The sequence below is a fragment of the Pomacea canaliculata genome, linkage group LG12 (assembly GCF_003073045.1).
Source record: "Pomacea canaliculata isolate SZHN2017 linkage group LG12, ASM307304v1, whole genome shotgun sequence".
Taxonomy (NCBI): domain Eukaryota; kingdom Metazoa; phylum Mollusca; class Gastropoda; order Architaenioglossa; family Ampullariidae; genus Pomacea; species Pomacea canaliculata.
In genome coordinates, this window is record NC_037601.1 from 2453002 (window position 1) to 2473873 (window position 20872).

The following is a 20872-nucleotide window of genomic DNA, read 5'->3' on the forward strand; positions in this document are numbered from 1 at the left end:
CAGTAACAGATTCTCACCTACAAGCGGCGCCGCTGACGGGCAGCGAGGTGTGACAATCTCGTTTGTCCCCCGGTCGCCTGCTGGCTTTCCTCATCCCCCCCCCCCATGACGTCATCAAACGGTCAATAGTGTCCGATCATTCATTAGTCTTTCATTGACTTTCTTCATTGTTGTTTAGTTGGATTAGTGATATATATATATTAGTGATAACAATCAAGATGGCTATGACCAATGTCCAACCATATCATGTCATCAGCTGACACCGGCATCGAGTTGATGTCATTGGAGGAGGAAAGAGTTCTGTGTAACCTCTCTTGTTAAACACAACATCCTATAAAACATTCAACTTTTTCCACATGAACAGACACGATAATAGATAATTTTCAAAGTGATCCTACTCTTTACGAGATTCTAAGCAGTTTTATTTTGCCTTTACAATCCCTTTAACGAGTATCTTTTCATCTGGTTACAATCAGCACCAATATTACATCATGACAAACCCTCGTCTGCCTCACACCTCGCCGTTTTTTTCTCACTCGCTTATTACTGAATTCGGGTGCAGATGTGGCGCTCGTATGTACTGATAAACAATTGACAGGGGCTCGTGGGAACAATCGAAAACAAAAGTATGAAAGTCGTCTTCTTGGAAGTTGCCGCTGTCGTAGCGGGACGACAGTTTGTGGTGATGACAAGGTGTGCACGTGACAGGGTCAAGGTAAGACCGTCTCGTGAGGGTAGAATGAGGGAACTGTCAGAGGCTCACTCAGGGTCTTGTGTCCTTTACCCTTTCAATATATCAGGGAGCAGGGCTCCGGTGCATAGGCGGTCTTAACTCGAGTTAAGACAGCAGTTAAGCCAAGCACGCTGTCTTAACCTAAGACGCCTGTTAAGCGCGGTGAATGGGCGGTCTCAACTCGCTAAGCAAGCGGTCTTAGTCTTAAAATTTAAGACTGGTCCCCCCCAGGCTTAACTCCTTGCTTAGCCGCGACACGCTGCTTACGCATGACCGTACGGCGGCTGTCGTAGTAACAGTGGCGCTTGATCGTGTTGTTTACTGAGTTGCCCATTGACAGATACAGATTTTTCACTACTTAGGGATCGATCAAATCCATTTGAAATGTATGACGTCGATTTGATTCATCGTTTTCGATTCCGTCGAGCGAACATAACTTAGTGGAAAATGATTTCGACCATCATTTTCAACGAAAAGACTCTATTCCGCCTTTGTTGCAGGTAAGACCATAGTCACCACCACTATATAAATATATAATTAATAAGTGTAATTGACAGCATTACGTTAAAAATAGTTAATAATGTTAGAATGACTTCAAAATATAATTACATAATAAAACAATGGCGTATAACTTAAGACGGTGTTGACGACAGTGGGTGATGTTTGTTGTTATTATTGCTGCTCTCAGGTAAACATGAGACAACAAAACCAATACATTTTTGGAAAGGATAAAACTTGAACTTTGCAATAAAAGTAATGAAAAATTTCTACTTTCACTCTGGTGACAGCAATAATCCAAGAAAATTCACAGTTTGCTATACTTGGCTCATATGAGCAGAGGCACAATTCTGGCCCATCCACTGTGCTCCAAGTATTGTTTTAGAGTATTATTAACCTTAACATTATTAAAAAATTGATGTCATTGTATTTAAGTAAAACAACACAGAATAAAGTAGCAGAACACCCAGAATCTCTGATATAGTTTGATTTAATACATGTTTATCAATTTGACAGGCAGTTCCTTGCAGTATGTCTCAAGTTGTAAGCATGTGGCTCAAGAGGTAAATAATCATAATAGGTTAATGTTCACATCGTCCTTTTTAACTAAAAATGGACAGTTTCGTTGAGATGTGAGTACTAAAATATCTAAATCATTGAGGTCAATAATGTTTCCTATGTCTTTTGCAGGTGATGGTGGCATTACAATTTTATGCAACAAGGCATAATGCAAGTTGTAGTGGCTGACACTTTTGGCATTGACATGGGATGAATATGGGAGACAGTGGCTACCTGCTGACTGATTGGCTTAGTATCCCCCTTTTTTAAAATGCAGACACTAGACCAAGGAAAAGTTCAACTGTGCCCACAGCTCAACAAGTGACACCATTGAGAGAACCAATGATGTTCTCAAAAATTGGTTCCATTTTCTTCAGGAACAACTATGATAAATACTGTCTTTGCTTTGTCAGGTTTAAAATGCACAAGTTTTGCTTGTGGGCTGGTTAGTATGCATCTTTACTCCATGTTATAATATATTGCACCCTTTTGTTTGCATCATGGTTTAGAAATACATAAACTCCTCCCCTTTAATATCCAATGCTCCAGAATATATTGTGTGACTTCAGATATATCCCTGCCAAAGCAGCAAAAATCATCAGGTGTTCCATAGTGCTGTCATAATTTCTAACTGAATGGTCACAACATTTATTATTCAATTTGACTTTGGCTGAATAGCAGCATCCGCCTCAACCAGTTGGTCAACACTGAGCAGCCGGCATTACCAATTCATTTTCCATCTGTTTTTCCATGTAGTATTTGTTACCTCAGCCTGCGCCAGATTTATTTTGATTTCCATCAATTGCGATTCTTTTTTAACATGATCAAGTTCACTGTCCAGGAAATACAAAGTTTTTCTTTCTTTAATCTTTGTTGTGGATTCTTTTGTATCATCAGGTATTTTGTTTTCTTCAGATGACTCAGTTGACAGATGGAATACTGGCTGCTTGGTACATCACCTTGGTGTGTTTTATCTGACAGTCAAAAAGATTTTTTTCAGAAATGTGCAACTGTCTATGCATAAGCCACTTTGACATCTTTGAATATTGCTCTCTGGCTCTCAGTGGTGTTGATGCTGCATGAAAGAAATATTTTTTAGAAATTGATTCATGACAATTTGACAAGGGAGCACTGAGTATTTACCATTGCATTAGCCATTAGGTTATGTAAAGGTATTGCTTGAATTACTCTTCTGTGTAAGGTTTCTATATAAATAGATTATTATCTTGCTTGTTATTCTTTGTGATGCCAAGTAACTATAAAAAGCAGTAATGTTAATATTTACTACATGCTGCTGGTGGGATTGTGAAGGACATGTTTTTCTCTTTAGAGTTAATATTTAGCACTTTTCACTGGACCCAGGTATAGCTATTTCAGAACTTGATAACATGCAACTGGTAAAGAATGTAGACACTGCACATCCATGTCACTCAGAAGCTGATCAGTGTCTACTGGAATCTAAACTGTAGAACACTGGTACTGTAACATGTATTAGACTAATTGTAGTTAAAACTGGTCAAATGTCCAAATTGACTGTGGATGTAAAGACAAACCTGCTGTGTACACCTCCCAAATTATGTCATAGTCTGTGTTTGGCACTTGAATTAAACAATTTATAATTTTAAGCCAGCTTTGGAAGTAAAGTACAAAAACATTGGCGCTTTTCCTTAATATTTTATGTTTTGTTCAAACTTACCATCAGGAATATCTGTGATATAAAGTACATTTTTAAAATTTCCCATTTGAAAACATTGTCTGAAATGTTCAATTCCTTCTTGCTTGTTATGCAAGAAAATAATACATATGCTTATACTTCTAACAAAAGCATTTCCATTATTGAATTAGAAGATGGAACTGGGGTGTTCTACATAAGTACACATATTGCACCTCCTACATATGTCAATATTATTTTATTACTCTCCCCTATCATAAAAGACTTCTTGAGGAACCAGTGTAAATGATTCACCACCTGTCACAAAAACTAAATGAGAAATGTACCTAGACATTTTAAATAAATGTATTTCGGATGGAAATATTTATTTTCTAAACCGGCTGTTGTGTGCTGACTATATCGGCTTTGCATTTGCATTCTCTCGGTATCTAGATCTTTTTCTGCGGATGACACAGACGTGTAAAAAATAAGTCTACACAGGTAAACAAAATGACTAACCTTCGATGTTTATGCGTCCATCAGTTGTCTGCAATCATCTAAAATATTTATCACTTTCTCTGTTTATCACGGGTGTTTCTGGTGGTTGCCCCCGCCCGTTGGTGGATGTTTTTGACGACTGCGAGATGAAATTGTGGAAGATTTTAAATTGTTTCATTTCTTTCTTATTTCATTTTTTTCTTCTTCTGGTAAAGCCTCTTCTTCTCCCTGGTAACCTCCTCGATTAAGACTAATAGTTCACTGTCGCACATCTCTCCTTCGTTTCAACCATGGTATGCAGACGAATTTCGCGGCTCGGCACCATTGCTGTAGCGCAGTTTTCATTGGTGGAATATACGGTTGGCAAGGCCGCTCCCGTGATTATATTTTGAAGTCATTCTAACATTATTAAATATTTTTAACGTAATGCTGTCAATTACACTTATTAATTATATATTTATATAGTGGTGGTGACTATGGTCTTACCTGCAGCAAAGTCGGAGTAGAGTCTTTTCGTTGAAAATGATGGTCGAAATCATTTTCCACTGTTATGTTCGCTCGACGGAATCGAAAACGATGAAACAAATCGACGTCATACATTTCAAATGGATTTGATGGATCGCTGAAGTAGTGAAAAATCTGTATCTGTCAATGGTACACGCAGGGCAACTCAGTAAACAACACGATCAAGCGCCACTGTTACTACGAAAGCCGCCGTACGGTCATGCGTAAGCAGCGTGTCGCGGTTAAGCAAGGAGTTAAGCCTGGGGGGGACCAGTCTTAAATTTTAAGACTAAGACCGCTTGCTTAGCGAGTTGAGACCGCCCATGCACCGCGCTTAACAGGCGTCTTAGGTTAAGACAGCGTGCTTGGCTTAACTGCTGTCTTAACTCGAGTTAAGACCGCCTATGCACCGGAGCCCTGGTTACTACAATAATATTTTTATCTTAGGTAAAAAAAATGCTTACCTCAGTTTGTGCATAGGTGCATTCATAGTAAGTGTAGCAACACATGGACTTGTTTACATCCTAGATTATTGTCTTCATGATTACTTTCTTTGTAAATGTATCTCAGGTAACAATTAACAGTTTACCAAAAAAATTTCAGAAAGTGAAAATACATTAACAAATACATTAACAATTGTTATCTTTAAACTAAGGGAAAGATGAGTTTTGGCGATTCAAACAACTCATGTCTCTCTACAATCGAACATATCAACGTTTATCTCTCGTAGTTCGACTTTCTAACGAGAATATCTGTCAATACTGGTAATACAGTAATACAGGAATACTGTAAGACAGTTTAACGGTGCCAGAGAGCACATAGTCACAATCAACCTCAGTAATAGTCTCACCCTCCAGAATCCGTAACTACAACAACCTAAAATGACAGGAAAGTCTCTTAGGTTCTCTCATATAAATAACTCAATCCCCGTTATTTCTTATTTACCCGAAATGTTCTATCACGTGATTTTCAAAATATATAATGTTCTGACTTTTTACATTTTTTAAGCAATTCAGTCTCAATCTCCTACAGTCGTAATAAGAACCTGATATATTATGAAGACTATAAATGGCGAAGCGACACCGTGTTCGTAGTGAACAAAAATATCCTCACCAGCTTATGGTTACCGCCACCCGGCTATGTGACCTTTACCCTTATCACGTGCCAATATAATCTCCAAAGTCTGTTGCCCTTGTTATTATGGCTGTCATAACTTCCTAGAAAAAAGACAAATTCACTATTTTCACTTCGCACACAGTTCGTTGTCCCTCCTTTCACTAAAATGTCTTTCGTTTTTCTTTTGATCGAAGAACATCCGTCTCCATGCCATAGTAAGAACTAACACATGTTCATAATGTTTATGGGTTAGTTGTTCAGAGTTTACCTTGTAAAGAATCTCATTAATAAGATGAGGTAGATATCTTATTGTGAGGCATTGTTCAATATTAATCCATCTCATTAGCATTAGTATATATTTTAAGTTCTCAACAGAGTGAGGAGAAGCATACAAAGGAAAGCGATGTCTGATGGACTTGTAACTAACGGTGTCAGGTCAGAAATGTAGTCGCTGTAGCCATGGTGACATATTTATCATAGAGGTATTGGCACTGTACATATAGCTCCAGGCTTCTGCTGTTTTGACAATGTTTACACTCTAGACTTGCAGAAAACCAGTTCTAAGACAACAGTTTGCATGTAGACTACTGCAGCTGGAATAACGTTCGACAACTCCTGATGGTGCGAGACGCGACAGGTGACAACCTCCGACTACAACAGGCATGTACACCACGGCACTGACAACAGCACCTGCACAGGGCTAGCAGACGTTCTGTGTCAAGGTCACTGTAGAAAACAACAACACAAACATCTACTTTCATTTACTTTCTTCTTGGAAGGGACATTACCTGTCCTTGGCAATCGATTATCTCCCTTTAAGGTCGTGCTGGAAATTCTATTTTAAGAACCAGCACACCTGTGGGTGGGATTTTACTAGATTTTTCCTGTGATGATGTCACGTGGTCTTCCAGGAAACACCTGTAACTGTCATAAAAACGCTCAGGTGGTCGTTTGACACTTGCAGTAGAGAGCGCAGGCTGCTGACATCATTGCACCTCAGGACTAGTGATTACCTGTTCAGTCTCCAGGTGAGCTTATATTTGCACACAATCGCTGGTCGTAGCTAACGTTTCTTTCTATGGCAATTAATGTAACTATATAAATGTTGAAAATCACATCAATTTAAGACACTGCAAATAAAAATGACACAAATTAGCAGAAAAGTTCAAATAAAAAATAGAAGTAAAATCTCTGTCTTGTCTCCCAGAACTGTGTACAAAAGTCAAATAACTACCAGAGTGGAGGCTTGCTTCCTTGTGTTTGTTAAACTAGTCAGAGCACGTTTCAATGAGTTAATTATACTATAAAAAGTTTGCATCATCTAGTTTCATTGCAAAGATGATTAATCAGGCGCAGAATTTGGGAACTTTTGAAGTTTGTTGATGATGTTGCCATCATGTTGGTGGGACGGTGAGACAAGGGAGGGAGACAATCATCAAGGATTCAGAAAACAAAAGTATAGACATGTACGGACGGTTTGAAAGGAGAGACAGATAAGACTTAGCTGGGGAAGCTCAAACTATGAGGTCTTCTGCAGATGTTAGAACTACATTTTACAAACTTATTGCATGTCACAGGAAGCCAAGGGTCTGACAAACATAACATCAGTGGAGCCTAACCCAGGTGTGAACTGAGGAGTCGTGGTTGACATTTTATGAATTAAAAAAAACTTCTCTTTCATCATCGTTTAGCTATGGTCTGAACAACTATCCACAAATTAACATATATTCTTCGATACTGCGATGTGATTTTAACCTGTTTCCTATGAAAACATTGTTGTCTATCAATAGATTCTCTCTTCAAACTTTCCAGTATCTCTACTGACCTAGAAATTCTCTCACCTGGTAGCCGTGTGGTTGAAACTCTGAATGCATTTCTTTAAGAAATCTTTCGAAACAATATTATAAACAATATTTAGGACAAAGAGTGCGATCTATCTTGTCGTGATGCTGTTAGTTCACATTATTGTTTTCATCCTTTCAATTAAACGGCAAAGCAGACTTAGAGAAGGATACTTCATTATCTCACTCACCTGTGTCACAGTTGCAGGTGAAAATGCCGACAGTTTTTAACCAACAGAGAGCAGGTGAAAGTCTGGACGAATTTTCAGAAAGATGTGTTTCAACAACAGAATCGGAGAGGAGGAGGTCAGTGAAACAAAACATTTAGACTGCGAAGAAATGCTAATGAAATTTTGTTATTTATTCCACTTTTAATATTTGATTGTTCATGGAGAAGACAGCAATCCTTTTCTTCTCATATCATATTTCTGTTGCGTTTTGTTCTGTTTTGTCCACAAACTTCCTGAACATATCCACAAAGATTCCTAACTAAGATGTGCAAACAGGGTGTACCTCGGTTTCTGTCACCTGTTGGGTGTGTGACCATGACCTCCATGACACGCACCAGGTGCACTCGCAGAAGTCAGCACTGAGTGCAAAGTAATCTCATAAATATTTATAAATATCACAATGATTTATTTCAAATGATTATGTACACACGCATACACACGTTTAATTATTTATTTCACAGATTGTTGGAAGAAGTCGACAGATTTGTCAGATATCTTCATGATCAGCCTTTCTCATATCCATACTCTGTCAAAGAGGTGATCAAGGTGAGACACTCACTTTTCTGTCCTTCTTTAAGTTTTGTCTGTGATGTGCTTACCTGGCAAAGTGTATGTTGTTGTGCTAGTGCCAAGATAAATAGTCACTGGGCAGCGACCTTAGTCTCAGCACTAAACACAGTAAAAACTTTGTCACACCTTCGTCGTGATAAGCTCACAGTGGAAAACACATGTTCCTCCTAGGTAACCACATCTTTAGTGGGTACAACTGTCATCGAGCTGAAAGTCGGTCTGATCAACATTTATTTCTTCTTTCAACAACCGTATGTTCACGAGTAGAATCATCTTTGTGAAATTTGTAAGTCATCGCACGGTTGTAAACTTACTAAGAGTGATCATTGGACAGTTAGGCTCACCATTTCCTTTCCAGTCTTTTCTGTCTTTAATTCAGAGGATGCGTAGTAATTTTCATGGATGATATATATATATCATCGTAATTATTTAAAGTCATTTCTATTTACGGAATGTTATCAGAGTGGCTCACTGGGCAAGGGCACTGCAGTGCGAAATCTGGCTGACATCGACCTTGTCGTCTTCGTCAACGGCCTGAGCAGCATCGACGAGTTGCAGAGAGCGAGGCCCCAGCTACTGGCTGGTCTGAGGGAGAAAGTCAGACAGTCAGCCAGGATCCAGCCAGCATCCAGCAGCAGCTTTTCCTTGACCTACAACTGGAACGACATCGAAGTGGACATCCTCCCAGCTGTTGATGTCTTGTCACGTGAGCATTGTCTTCTCGATGTGTTTATTTGTCTGTTGAAATTGATTTTGTTTTACACGTGTCGTACATCTGTTCTTATATCACATTATCATGTAACTGTTTTTTTCATGTTTTCGAATGCACTCTGCTGCAGTGTACGGGTCAAAGAGCAAGGTCTATGAGGTCATGGGACGGTGCGGCTCCACAGGACATGCAGCTCAGCAGTTCTCAGCTTCTCTGGCACCTCTACAGGTGGGAACTGTTCTGTGTGAACACTTTAGTGCATGTGAAGTAGCATTCATCTACGTAGATGGGGATCTTTTTCTTCTTCCACTCTCTCTCTCTCTCTTAGTCACTCTCATACATTTATATAAGTATATTTTTATTTTCATTGCTCTCTTTCTTTTCTTTTCTCTTTCTCCATCTGTCTGGAATCTATTACCCGCAACAATTCATCTACATCAATATCTTTCATTCGATTTCTCGCCTTCAGCGGGACTTCGTGAAGGATGTCCCGGAGCATGTCAAGAAGGTGATTCGCCTCGTGAAGTTGTGGAAGAAGGTGAGGACAATAAATAAATAAGTACTGACCAATAGTCAGTTATATCTATCACTATCACTATCATCTGTGCTAAACAATGGTCAATCAACATGACCACTAACACCAGCTCCTAAAGTTTTACCAGAAACTAAAAGTGGCCTGTCACTCCTGTGGACAATAAAGTTAATGTGTGTGTGTGTGTGCATGTTCATCAGGAAAACCATCTGGACATCCGGTCCTACAGTCTGGAGCTACTAACCATCTATGTCTGGCAAGCAGCTGGTAGGGGAAACCCGGGCACTGACTACCTCTTTCGAGAGGTGATGAGGCAGCTGTCTACCTGTGGTACCCTCCGTGTGGCCTTTGATGCTAACTACAACAGCTCCACCTACACCAGGTAGCGGCTTCTGGGAATAAATATGTCAATGCCTTCTGTTAATTTGAAATTAGCAAGTAAAAAGCTTAATGCCTTTAGTTATCAGTTTTGTTATTATTTCGCCCAAATATTAGGCAAAGGTACATACAAAATTTACAGCCCACGTCAAGTACTGACATCTTTGTTCTGTCAACAACCGGCAATTGTTCCTCAAATATTTATCAGTTGTTAGTAGCAAGCTTCGTATGGTCTGCTTCTGTGAAATACAGAAGATAAAATTAAAAACTTTTCCGTTTGATATAATATATTACCAAGAATTTTAATTACTAATTACTCGTTGTTAAAATGACTTCTTGTGCGCATAAATGTTGATTGGTGATTCTTTGTGTGTATGTGTGCTCGCGCATGGGTGAGTGTGTTTACCGCTACGTGTAGCTTTTCAATAATTGTTTTTCATGTTTTAGAAGCATGTCACAGCCTTACATTCTGGACCCAGCTAACCCCTACATGAACACACTCCACGGAACGTCCATTGGCAACACCTCGGAAAGTGCCAAGAGAGTCCTGAGATGCCTCTAACCCTGAGTTCAGAGGTCACGCAGCTTGTGACTCAGTTTAATGCAGGAAGAAATGAACTCTGAGAAAATGAATTGTCTTTAATGCAACATGTTTACTGCTTATGACACACGTAGCCTTACTACAAGAATTTTCAGTTACTAATAATTTAATTAATAATAATTTACTTTTTTTAGTGCTGTATCCGTATCAGTATTTAACTTTATAATACATACCATCAGTTTCTTATTTCTTGAAATTTGTATGTTTGATTATGATTTCTTGCTGTAACACGTGTTTATTTTACTTTCCTATAATTAACACATAATTTTTATTCCACTTCATACCAACTTCCTACTTTATACATTCGCACTGTACATCGCGCGGAAAACATAAATATTATATTTTATGCAATAACAAAAGATTTTTCATGTTCTACTTAAAGCATTTTTTGACAACTCGAAATCGTCTAATAAATTTGCATTGTAGAGAATTAATTAAGTGCACACAATCGAAGCAGAATTTATGAAGAAATATCAAAACTTATAAGTGCATTAATTAACACAATATTTAGACTTTTTTAATATTAAGGTGTAATGTTATATTCCGACTTTGTGGCTTTTACTGTCATTAAGAAGCGTTTTAACAGATGTCTTTGTCGGCTGTTATCCGAGAAAACTTGTGATCAAAACTAACATCATGTCTACACAACATTCAGTGAGGTCAGCTTTATCATGACCTTAACTTCTCCTTCCTTCTCTTCGAGCTCATCGCCATTTTGATTGCTTCTTTTCTCCCTCCCTCTCTCTCTCACTTACTCAGTCTTGTGTGTGTGTGTTTTCGTACATATCTTTGCTCAGCAATAATACATTTTAATCAGAGCACTTTGCTTATTACCGGCAGATATTTCTCTTCTTTGAAACCTTTGTAGCAAGTTGCATATACATATAGACAGCTGGTTACTCATGGTTATGTTTGTGTCATTACATAAAGTACTGTCTTTTACTTTTAATGTTAAAGATTTTTCAAAACAACTTTTTTTTCAAAATTGATATAAAATTGTGTCAAGACAATTTCACATTATTCCGCTTGCGTTATTTCTGAGAGCTTGTGGCGCAAAGGTTTGATGATGAGGAGGATGACGATGACGATGATGGAAGAGACGGAGGAGAAGGAAGAGAATGTAATCACAAAACTCTATGTCAGATTTTGTTGAGGGTGCACAACATTATGTGGATTTGTTGAATTTATAGCGCTGACAGTTAAAACTGCAGATCACGTGTCTTGGTGTTTGACACGTACGCTGTTCAAAGTTCTGGTCTTCAATAAAAAATCACATTAAGACTAGCATAATAATAAATAATAAATAACTGAAATGAGGATTGACAACTCTGCCTAATGGCGAGAAGCTGAACATTTTGGTCCACACCTTGTATCTAATTTTGTACATTATTTACATGCATCACCTGTAGCACGTGCCACTCTGTGCCCTCGGTCTAGTCATTATCTCTCAAGTTGAAGGTGAGTGTAATGATCTATTTTAAGCGCCAGCGTCTACACCAAACATTGTCTACCCGAGGGTTCCTCTAGTAACACCCAAGGAAAGATCTATTTTAAGCGCCAGCTCATGTCAGCGACCTCTTGACCTGACAAAGGTCACGAATTCAATAACAATCTTTAATCATAAACGGCTCAGGTGGGCATCTGCTGCTCCTCGTTTGTTAGCGTGTGTACCTGTGGATCAGAACTATTCACAGGTGACAGTCAGTATGGTCTGCTGACGAGACGAAGGAGGGAGAAGGAGGGAAGTGAGAACCTGTTTATATTGGTCAGGTTGAATAAAACTTCTACAACATTCTGTTCAGTAGACGGAGAACTTCACTCGAGTCACATCAGGGTTCACAGACAGGGGGAGGTGAAAGTGCGCGTGTGTGCGTGTGTGTGTGTGTGTTCGAATCCATCCTATTTGCCCCTTTAACAAAATTCTGCAAGAATATCCCTTTCCTCTGCTGTAGATTCTGTAATGATGGACCATCTTTACTGTAGTGTTATTGTAGTGTATATGTTACCTATTATTGTCATGTCACCAGGGCAACACAATAACAATGAACTGCACACAGGCGACTAGCGGTGAACATCACAACAACAATAACCACAGCTTCTCCCACCTGCTCGCTAGTCCATGGAACTGAGCGCATTGAGCGCATCTTTGTGATGCGGATACTAGCGCGCTATAAAACTACATCAACTACATCATCAACTGACAGAGGATAGACAGAGGATAGACAGAGCAGAGCACAATCCACAGGTGCACAGTGGTATAGCAGTACATGTAACTCTAAACAAAACTTGGTTTTGTAGGAACCCAGACCCAGTGGAGGCTGTTGATCACGTGTCTCACCTTTACGAAACACGAGTTTCTTTTTTGTTCTTCTTTGCTTCACCACGTATGTAAAATGCAAAGTGGAAATAAATGTTGATAATACAATCACAGTTCGAAGAGTTCGAGTGATTTCATGGCATCGAGGATCAGTGTGAATGAAATAAATGGCAAACAAACCTTCAGCCCTCTGCTGTGTCAGCAAGGAGTTTACTAGTCACGTGATCAAACGGGTCTGCAACCAGCGATCTTTTGCTCGAAGGTCGTCAACAAAAGTCGTCAGAATTTTGTTTACAAATAAATTGCAGTTCAGACAGGCAACTAGTGCTTACCTACAATTCAAAGACCTAGTTAGACGGGACACAAACTGTCAAGTCTTACATTGTTGCTAGATGCACTAAGATCACGCTGTCTCATTTTCTCTGACATTTAAACATTCTCCATGCTACAGCAAAAACAAACCATGAATATTAAAAATTATTACAAGTGGTCACTGTCCTAGTTACTAAGAACTAGAACCACGTAGTTCATTTCCTACATTGTAAAACTCTCAACTAATCCGGGTAGGAGTACAGAAAGTCATGAGACTATCTCAGTAAGCTTCCCTCACCTGACTCCAGTATGTGCCTTCGTGTGTTTATTCTTAATGATATAATTATAAAGTAAAAACGATAACGACTTATTATCTTTACAACAGCAATCAAGCACTGCACCCTACAGTTTTCCAGTTAAAACTAAGAAGAGAAAGCGAAAGTACAGGTGACTGTGTCCAGTACTGTGCCAACAGGTAGACTGACATCTACTACACACTGATCCAGGTGGTGCTGCCCAGGTGACAACGACTGCTCAGTGTCATCTCACTCTAGGTTCAATGATTTGCTGGATTATATGTTGACCGAGCATCCAAACACTGTGACCAACACAGCTTCTTGTCCAGCCTGTCAGTGTCCACAGTGTCCACAGTGTCCACAGTGTCCACAGTGTGACTGATCGAACTGTTCACAGTCCCACAGGTGAGTGGTTTGAACAGTATTGTGGACAGGTGTTCAGACGTTTTGCAGGAGTTCTGTCAAAGTAAGGAATATTTTTAGAACACAGATGTTAGTCACTTTAAATAAGTGTGTTAACTCTTCTTTGAGTTTCAACCTGAGTGAGGGACCTTGACGGTGTTGATAACCTGTATCTGATTAGCATATCTGATTGACACCATCATACCAACACAAAAAGCAATAACAATAAGGATATGTGCGAGTACCGAAGAGAGTATGCAAGAGAGTATGTAAGCGTGTGTGTGTGTGTGCCCGCCATCCCATGTATAGGTACTTATTTTTCTTTCTCCTCCTTCCTGTTCCTCCCTCCTTTCATCCTTAATATTTTTTCTTTACTACTTTCCAAAATTAGCACATCCATTGCATTGAATATATTGTTTAATCTGGCAGACAGGTGTCATGGATGAAATATTCCCAGATATGCGACCTGGACAGTCTCTCGATGATTACATTGAGAAAAGTTTGAGACCTACACCACAAGAATTCAGCCGGTACTATTCCTTTTCTTCAGTTTTAAAGACCCGAAAATATTTTTAAACCTTTTTTCATCAACAATTATCAATCTGTTATCTGATTTGTTATTTTTTTTTTACTGATAATAATCTTTTATAGTTCTCTTTCTTGTCACCACCATTTTATAATCACTTTTTTGCAGTGATAATGAACCTTCCTTTTTATTTGAGGTCAAAGTAGACTTTCTATTACAACAGTGGTGTTATTTGAACAAGAAGCACTTCCAGGACAGGAATAATGTTGGGGTGCAACTCTTTTTTTTTTTTGAAAACTGTTTCAGGTTTCATACAGCAGTTGACTTATTTGTCCGATTTCTACAAAAAACGTTTTCCGACTCGACATACTCTGTTGCAAAAGTATTGAAGGTAAGGTATTATTTTAACTTCCTTTTGTTTTTAATCTAGAATGACCACTTCATTACAGTAAACCTTATCAGCCGTGGACCAAGTGGACATATTAATTACATGGCAATGATAAGTTCAGTTGTAGCTAATGAAGACCTAAGACATCTGTAAGATATTGTGTCTTTTATTTCATTTGTAAAATCAAGCATACACGACCTCAAATCTGACAGCGAGGTTTTCACAAAGTTCAACCACTCGTTATTTTTTATTGAAATATTTGTTTGTTGCTATGTGTTTGTTTTTCTACTTATATAACCCACACGTTAGTTTACACTTCACATCCTTGACATGTTCAAGTTCTCTAATCCATTATCTAATGACCTGAACAAACGTGATCCTAATCCACTGAACTACAGAAAAAAAACTAAATTGACTTTACTTGAGAAATCCAGCAGACAACAGAGTAACCCACGAAATTTGTTGTTGTTGTTGTTGATGTTGTTGTTGTTGTTGTTGTTGTTGTTGTTGTTGTTGTTGTTCGACAATTTAACTCGTATGTCGTTAATCATTTCAGAGTTCCCTAACCTTAAACATAATAACACAGGTTAAAAATCGTTTCCTTTCCTTTTGTTCGTCCAATCTCCTCTCAGAGTGGCTCACTGGCCAAAGGAACAGCGCTCCGCGATAGCTCAGACATTGATCTCGTCGTCTTCATCAACGGCTTGACAGACATCGATGACCTCATGGTCGCGAGAGAGGCTCTCAAAAGACGAATGATCGCAGCGGCGGAGACATATCCAAGCTCCCTGAAAACCAAGAAGTCGACTAAATTTGCTGCGAAGTTTGCTTTTAATAACATCGAACTTGATGTCCTCCCTGCCTTTGATGCTCTCAGGTCATGTAAGTGCTTCTTCCTCTAACCACACAACCTCCCAGTCCTTCATTCACTCCACTCCTCATCAACTCATCCCAAACAAATTCTCATAGTCTTTATAGTTATTTGTTGCTTTTTACTTTTTTATTTATTTTTTTATTGATTTTTTTTTGTCATAACTGACTGGTTTCGATTTTTAAATAAATAAAATGACCTCAAAATAATTTTTCAACTCATCATTTAAAAATACAATTAACTCTTAAAACCACACCATCCATATTAATAAAAAATATTATCGTCAATTAGGAGTAATGGTGTAAATAAAAGAGTGGAATATTTTCTTTCAAATGTTATGTATTGTGATGATGATGAAGATGATGATGATGATGATGATTTTATGAGCAGATTCTGGAAAGCGCAGGAACATTTATAGTGCAATATCTCAACACCTACTCTCAAGTAAAAAGATTGGACAGGAGTTTTCTGCTTCACTGGCTCCCCTACAGGTAACCCTATTCTGCTTTTAAAAGTGAAATTTCCCGTCGAAATCAGCAGCTCTTGTCTTCCAAAGAATCTTTTTAATGAAATATAGCAATATTCCATGCAGTTCCTGCTAAATATAAAACAGTTCGTATCGATGTAAATTTTCCCAGATTTTTTTGCTTGTCTGTCTTCATGTTCGATCTTCCATAGCGGCTTCGTAAAAGGAATAAAACATTTTATTTTCTTCAGGTGGCGTTCATCAAGACTCTCAGGTGCTCAGTAAAGGATTACATTCGTCTCATGAAACAGTGGAAAAAGGTGATACGACATTGTTTTCAAGTACATTTTAAGAAAATACCTGAACTTTTTAAATTATTAGCTTTGTTGTACCAGAGCTCCAAATATTTTTAAACCTACTATTGGTTTTCGAGGTACTGATATATTTGTGTCCACGTATTTTGTATTTTTAATTGTTTGCTTTTTGTACTTTTTGTGTTCTTTAATTGCTAATATGACTTATCGTCAGATATTTCGAGTTTGGGTCATTGCATGGTCTCAAATCTCACGTTGTTCTATCAGATCATTAATATGACGAATGCCAGAGACCGACATAAACACAAAAACATGCACAAACAGACTTAAAGAGAAGTAGGGAGACAGACAGATAGCTGGGGTGGAAGAAAATGGAAAACTGTAATCTGTAGATGCTGTATCATGTTGATCATTGTATTTTTACTTGTTGAGGTGAACGATCTCACCATCCCGTCCTACTGTCTGGAGCTGTTGACGGTGAAAGTATGGAGGGACATGGGTGGATCCAAAAAGCGACAGAGACCTGCATCCACTTTCAAATATTTTTAAAAGAATCATTGACCAACTGGCTGACTTCGACAACATTCGAGTTGCCTTTGGAGGAACTATAAAGTGAAGCAATACATCAAGTAGGAAACATTTTATTTTCAATTATCAGCGCCATGAATGTATGTGTGTTTCTATGTACCCATGTACATGTAGATTTTACATAAATCACATCTTTAATTTAATGCAGATTTTCTCCAGTTTGTATATTTGTCTGATTTATCTCCCACGTAAATTATCCTTATTAAAATATTTTTTGTAGATCGTGGAAAGTGCCTTACATCATGGATCCAGCTAACCCTCACTTGGATACATTGTCCAGACTGGATGAATTTCAAAGGAAAGAAATTCAAGCTGCTGCCAGAGAGACACGTGACCTTTTAAAGATATGTTGTCAGCATAGCTGTGGAGTGACACGATTTTGAGTAGGTCTGCAGTCATCTTGTACAGACTACATGTCACAATAATAGTGGTTTTACAGTGGTTCTTCCTACTTTCTTACAATGTCCTACACTACTTTCTACCATTTATATTTCCTCAATATTGGTTTCTTGCTTCTTCATTTGAATATCTGTTAAAATATTTACCTCATTGTTTTGATGGATTGTTAACATAAACTAAGCACGATATATCTTTATAGGAATTGATACAAAAACCTACAACAAAACAGTCCAATAATTATCTACCTAGTCTGTCTGATGTAGATTAATTTTTGTTTCGGTTGCTAGATACAATCATTATGGCCAGTCCAATGTCTAATCCAAGTTAATTTTGCTTGAAGTCCAATATCAAATCTCATGGACACATGAAAACAAATTTAGAATAAACACACTGATGAGTGAAAACATCTTAAATTCCAACAACAAGACAGTTTCAAACAACACAGTACAGTGGGGTCCACCTGAAGTTTATAACTTCTTTGTAGTCTGAGTCAGTGGTTGATGTGAGGTTTATTTACAAACTAAAACCCATTATCATGGACAGAGAAAAGGATAGATAAAGATAAAGAACAGTAAACCCTGAGATGGTTAGACGAAGGCAGTTTACAATCCAGATCTTCGTCCTCGTCGGCGGAAAAAAATTTCTGCTGAGAAATGTAGCTTCCCTTAAATATCAGTTGGCACAAAAAATTCAAATTCAGAGTTTTTTCCTCACCTTGACAACAAGACTTGTGAAGTATACTGTTGAGGTAATGTAATAACATGTTTTTCTCGTGTTTATATATCTGTTGATATGTCTCTATTTCATAATTCTCCTATATAAACGGCGATGACCGAGCTCGAGTGATCCCAGTGGCTTGAATGGCACTTTATTCAGGGTAGATGATCACATGTACCCGGAGAAGAGGTTTTGTATTCGGTCGTCGTCTAGTAAATCGCAATTCAAAAATGTGTGTATTATCATGATGATATGTTTCAGTGTTGTATATATTATCTTTGAATAATTTTTGTGCATGTCAAAGTGTTGTAGATCGTGCATGCCCTGATTTACAACGGAGTAGGACTACATTGGTGGGAGAATATTTACAGTGATGTTGTTATAATACTGTATGTATGAATAAAACATGATGCAAACCCTACCTTGGAGTAATCCCGAGCAGTTATTTTCATAAGATATAGCTGTATATGAATTAATTAATCTGACATGTTAATGTTATTAAACACAAAGTAATCAAAGCCCCTGATGGGCGTCGGGTGGACGGGTGGTACCTCACACAAACTTCTACAACATTTAATTCGTCAAGGATACCTGCCTATACTATAATAATCATCAATATTCATCCCATGAAGATGTGTGTGTCACTGTTCTACACGACTACATTTTGTACCTTGTATCAGTCACAAAGGCCAGGATCAAATATCATCATTAAACCTGCCTGTAGGTCGTAAACCTGACCTGTTGTAACCGTCCAAATTGACTTACATGGAGTTCTATACATATGTCGCAATATGAATTTCCAGTTTATGATATCTACAACTATAAGGAAACACTGCATTTGATGTCGAGATTTTGTTGTGTGTTTATCTCTTTTGCTTTTGTGAAACTCATTAATCATACTGTTGCTTCAGGAAATGCACAATATAAATCCATGTCATTAATATTAGTAGATTTGTAAAAGCTCTCTGGAGAAAGGAGAAAGACATGAAGGAAAACAATATACGCACAATGTAACCAATGATGCAATGAAACAATATATGGTGGATGTATACAGAAGATAAAAAAGGCCAAAAGTGACAACTCGTGTTTGTGTGATGAACAATCACAGGTGCAATAACGTTGGACTCATTCTACCACTGACATGACATGTCACAGCCTCAACTACTACAGGTATGTACAGCACAGGTATGTACAGCACAGGTATGTACAGCACAGGTATGTACAGCACAGGTATGTACAGCACAGGTATGTTGTCACCTACACTCTACAGTGCCTTTCATACGAGGAACATGAATAAATCAAAACACAGACAACGATTACAATTAAAAAACAATATAATTTGAAATAAAAAAAACAACAACAACACAACACAAAACAAGTCGAAATTTTCCAACCCACAGTTCGAACACACGTTTCTTCCCAATGCCTCAAAAGTATTCAATCCTCTTGCCGACAGTACAGTTCCTCACAAAGTCTCACTTGAAACAGCACAAAGTTTCCACTTCTAACATACACAATACATCCACATGAAAAGTAACACAATGTTTTCACTTCTTTAAGTTATATCCAACTCAGCGCTGGTCAGGAACCCCAGGCGGATACGAAGAATAGGAACAAACAGAAGAGAAAAACACAAAACACCAAAGAAAATCCAAAAGAAAATCTGGAGAGAAAAAACAAAACCATTCTTTAGATAAATGCAAATTCAAACATGTTCATAAAATATACACAAATATATCACACTCATCCAATACAGAAATACACACTCACAGAAAAATCAACAAAGATACACACTCACCTCAACAGGTTCAATGTTAATAAGGATTTAAAGATACAAATCTTGTCAGGATTCGTTCAGTCCAGTCAGGACTACACCATAAGTCGTTCAAGACTTGTTGACAATAGAAAAACAGACACAGGAGACTGTTCCTTCTCCCTGCTCCCGTCAAGGAGAGAAAACCCCAATCACACCACACATCCAACACACTACTACAGTCTTTCCTTTGTTCTTCCAACAAACAACCTATCAACACAAACTTAATGAAACACAGATCAGCCGGCCATCCCTGTATGGCGCGGCCCGCCTCAGACTGTTGACACTAACAGCCCCAGTGATAGCTGTCTTTACCACCTCACCCAGACAATTACTTTTACTAATTAAAAAAAAATTTAAAAAAATACATCGCAGGAGGTTTGTGATATATGTACAGCACAGGTAAGTACAGCACAGGTATGTACATCATAGGTATGTACAGCACAGGTATGTACAACATAGGTATGTACAGCACAGGTATGTACAACATAGGTATGTACAGCACAGGTATGTACAACATAGGTATGTACAGCACAGGTATATACAATACAGGTATGTACATCATAGGTATGTACAGCACAGGTATTACAGCACAGGTATGTACACTACAGGTATGTAAAGCACAGGTATGTACACCACAGGTATGTACACTACAGGTATGTAAGGTAAGTACACTACAGGTATGTACAGGTAAGTACACTACAGGTATGTAAGGTAAGTACACTACAGGTATGTACAGGTAAGTACACTACAGGTATGTACAGGTAAGTACACTACATGTATGTACAGGTAAGTACACTACAGGTATGTACAGGTAAGTACACTACAGGTATGTAAGGTAAGTACACTACAGGTATGTACAGGTAAGTACACTACATGTATGTACAGGTAAGTACACTACAGGTATGTACAGCACATCACTGACAACAGCAGCTTTGCAGCTTTGCAATGAATACACGTTAGCTGACTTCTGTGTCCAGGTCAGTGTGGAAATAAATAACAACAACACCTACTTTCATTTTTGTTTCTTCTTTGAAGGCACAT

General features: G+C 38.2%; 2 protein-coding genes across 3 annotated transcripts; both read left to right on the top strand.

Moving 5' to 3' along the window:
* The first annotated feature begins 6161 nt into the window (after positions 1–6161).
* On the top strand, positions 6162–11429 carry LOC112576994 (2'-5'-oligoadenylate synthase 1A-like). The gene is made up of 9 exons (XM_025259900.1): positions 6162–6218; positions 6470–6586; positions 7602–7705; positions 8091–8175; positions 8662–8905; positions 9039–9136; positions 9378–9446; positions 9641–9822; positions 10266–11429. Exons 1-9 carry the CDS (start codon positions 6177–6179, stop codon positions 10378–10380), a joined length of 1056 nt encoding a protein of 351 aa, XP_025115685.1. The 5' UTR covers positions 6162–6176; the 3' UTR covers positions 10381–11429.
* A 2029-nt stretch (positions 11430–13458) lies between these two features.
* On the top strand, positions 13459–18433 carry LOC112576997 (2'-5'-oligoadenylate synthase 1-like). 2 transcript variants are annotated; one of them, XM_025259904.1, is made up of 8 exons: positions 13459–13749; positions 14180–14276; positions 14579–14663; positions 15293–15542; positions 15922–16022; positions 16249–16317; positions 16744–16940; positions 17120–18433. In XM_025259904.1, the coding sequence occupies exons 2-7, from the start codon at positions 14185–14187 to the stop codon at positions 16858–16860; spliced, it is 714 nt and encodes a 237-aa protein (XP_025115689.1). In that variant the 5' UTR covers positions 13459–13749; positions 14180–14184; the 3' UTR covers positions 16861–16940; positions 17120–18433. The 2 variants fall into 2 exon arrangements, with proteins under 2 accessions (XP_025115689.1, XP_025115688.1); XM_025259903.1 differs by having other exon boundaries at positions 13463–13749; positions 14176–14276.
* Positions 18434–20872: the final 2439 nt, after the last annotated feature.

Coding starts and splice junctions, on each gene's coding strand:
- LOC112576994 (XM_025259900.1), top strand. CDS start 6,177: ATGGTGCGAGACGCGACAGGTGACAACCTCCGACTACAACAG. Junction 6,219..6,469: donor ACAACCTCCGACTACAACAG/GCATGTACACCA, acceptor GTGGTCTTCCAG/GAAACACCTGTAACTGTCAT. Junction 8,906..9,038: donor AGCTGTTGATGTCTTGTCAC/GTGAGCATTGTC, acceptor ACTCTGCTGCAG/TGTACGGGTCAAAGAGCAAG.
- LOC112576997 (XM_025259904.1), top strand. CDS start 14,185: ATGGATGAAATATTCCCAGATATGCGACCTGGACAGTCTCTCGATGAT. Junction 14,664..15,292: donor CTGTTGCAAAAGTATTGAAG/GTAAGGTATTAT, acceptor ATCTCCTCTCAG/AGTGGCTCACTGGCCAAAGG. Junction 16,318..16,743: donor TCATGAAACAGTGGAAAAAG/GTGATACGACAT, acceptor TTACTTGTTGAG/GTGAACGATCTCACCATCCC.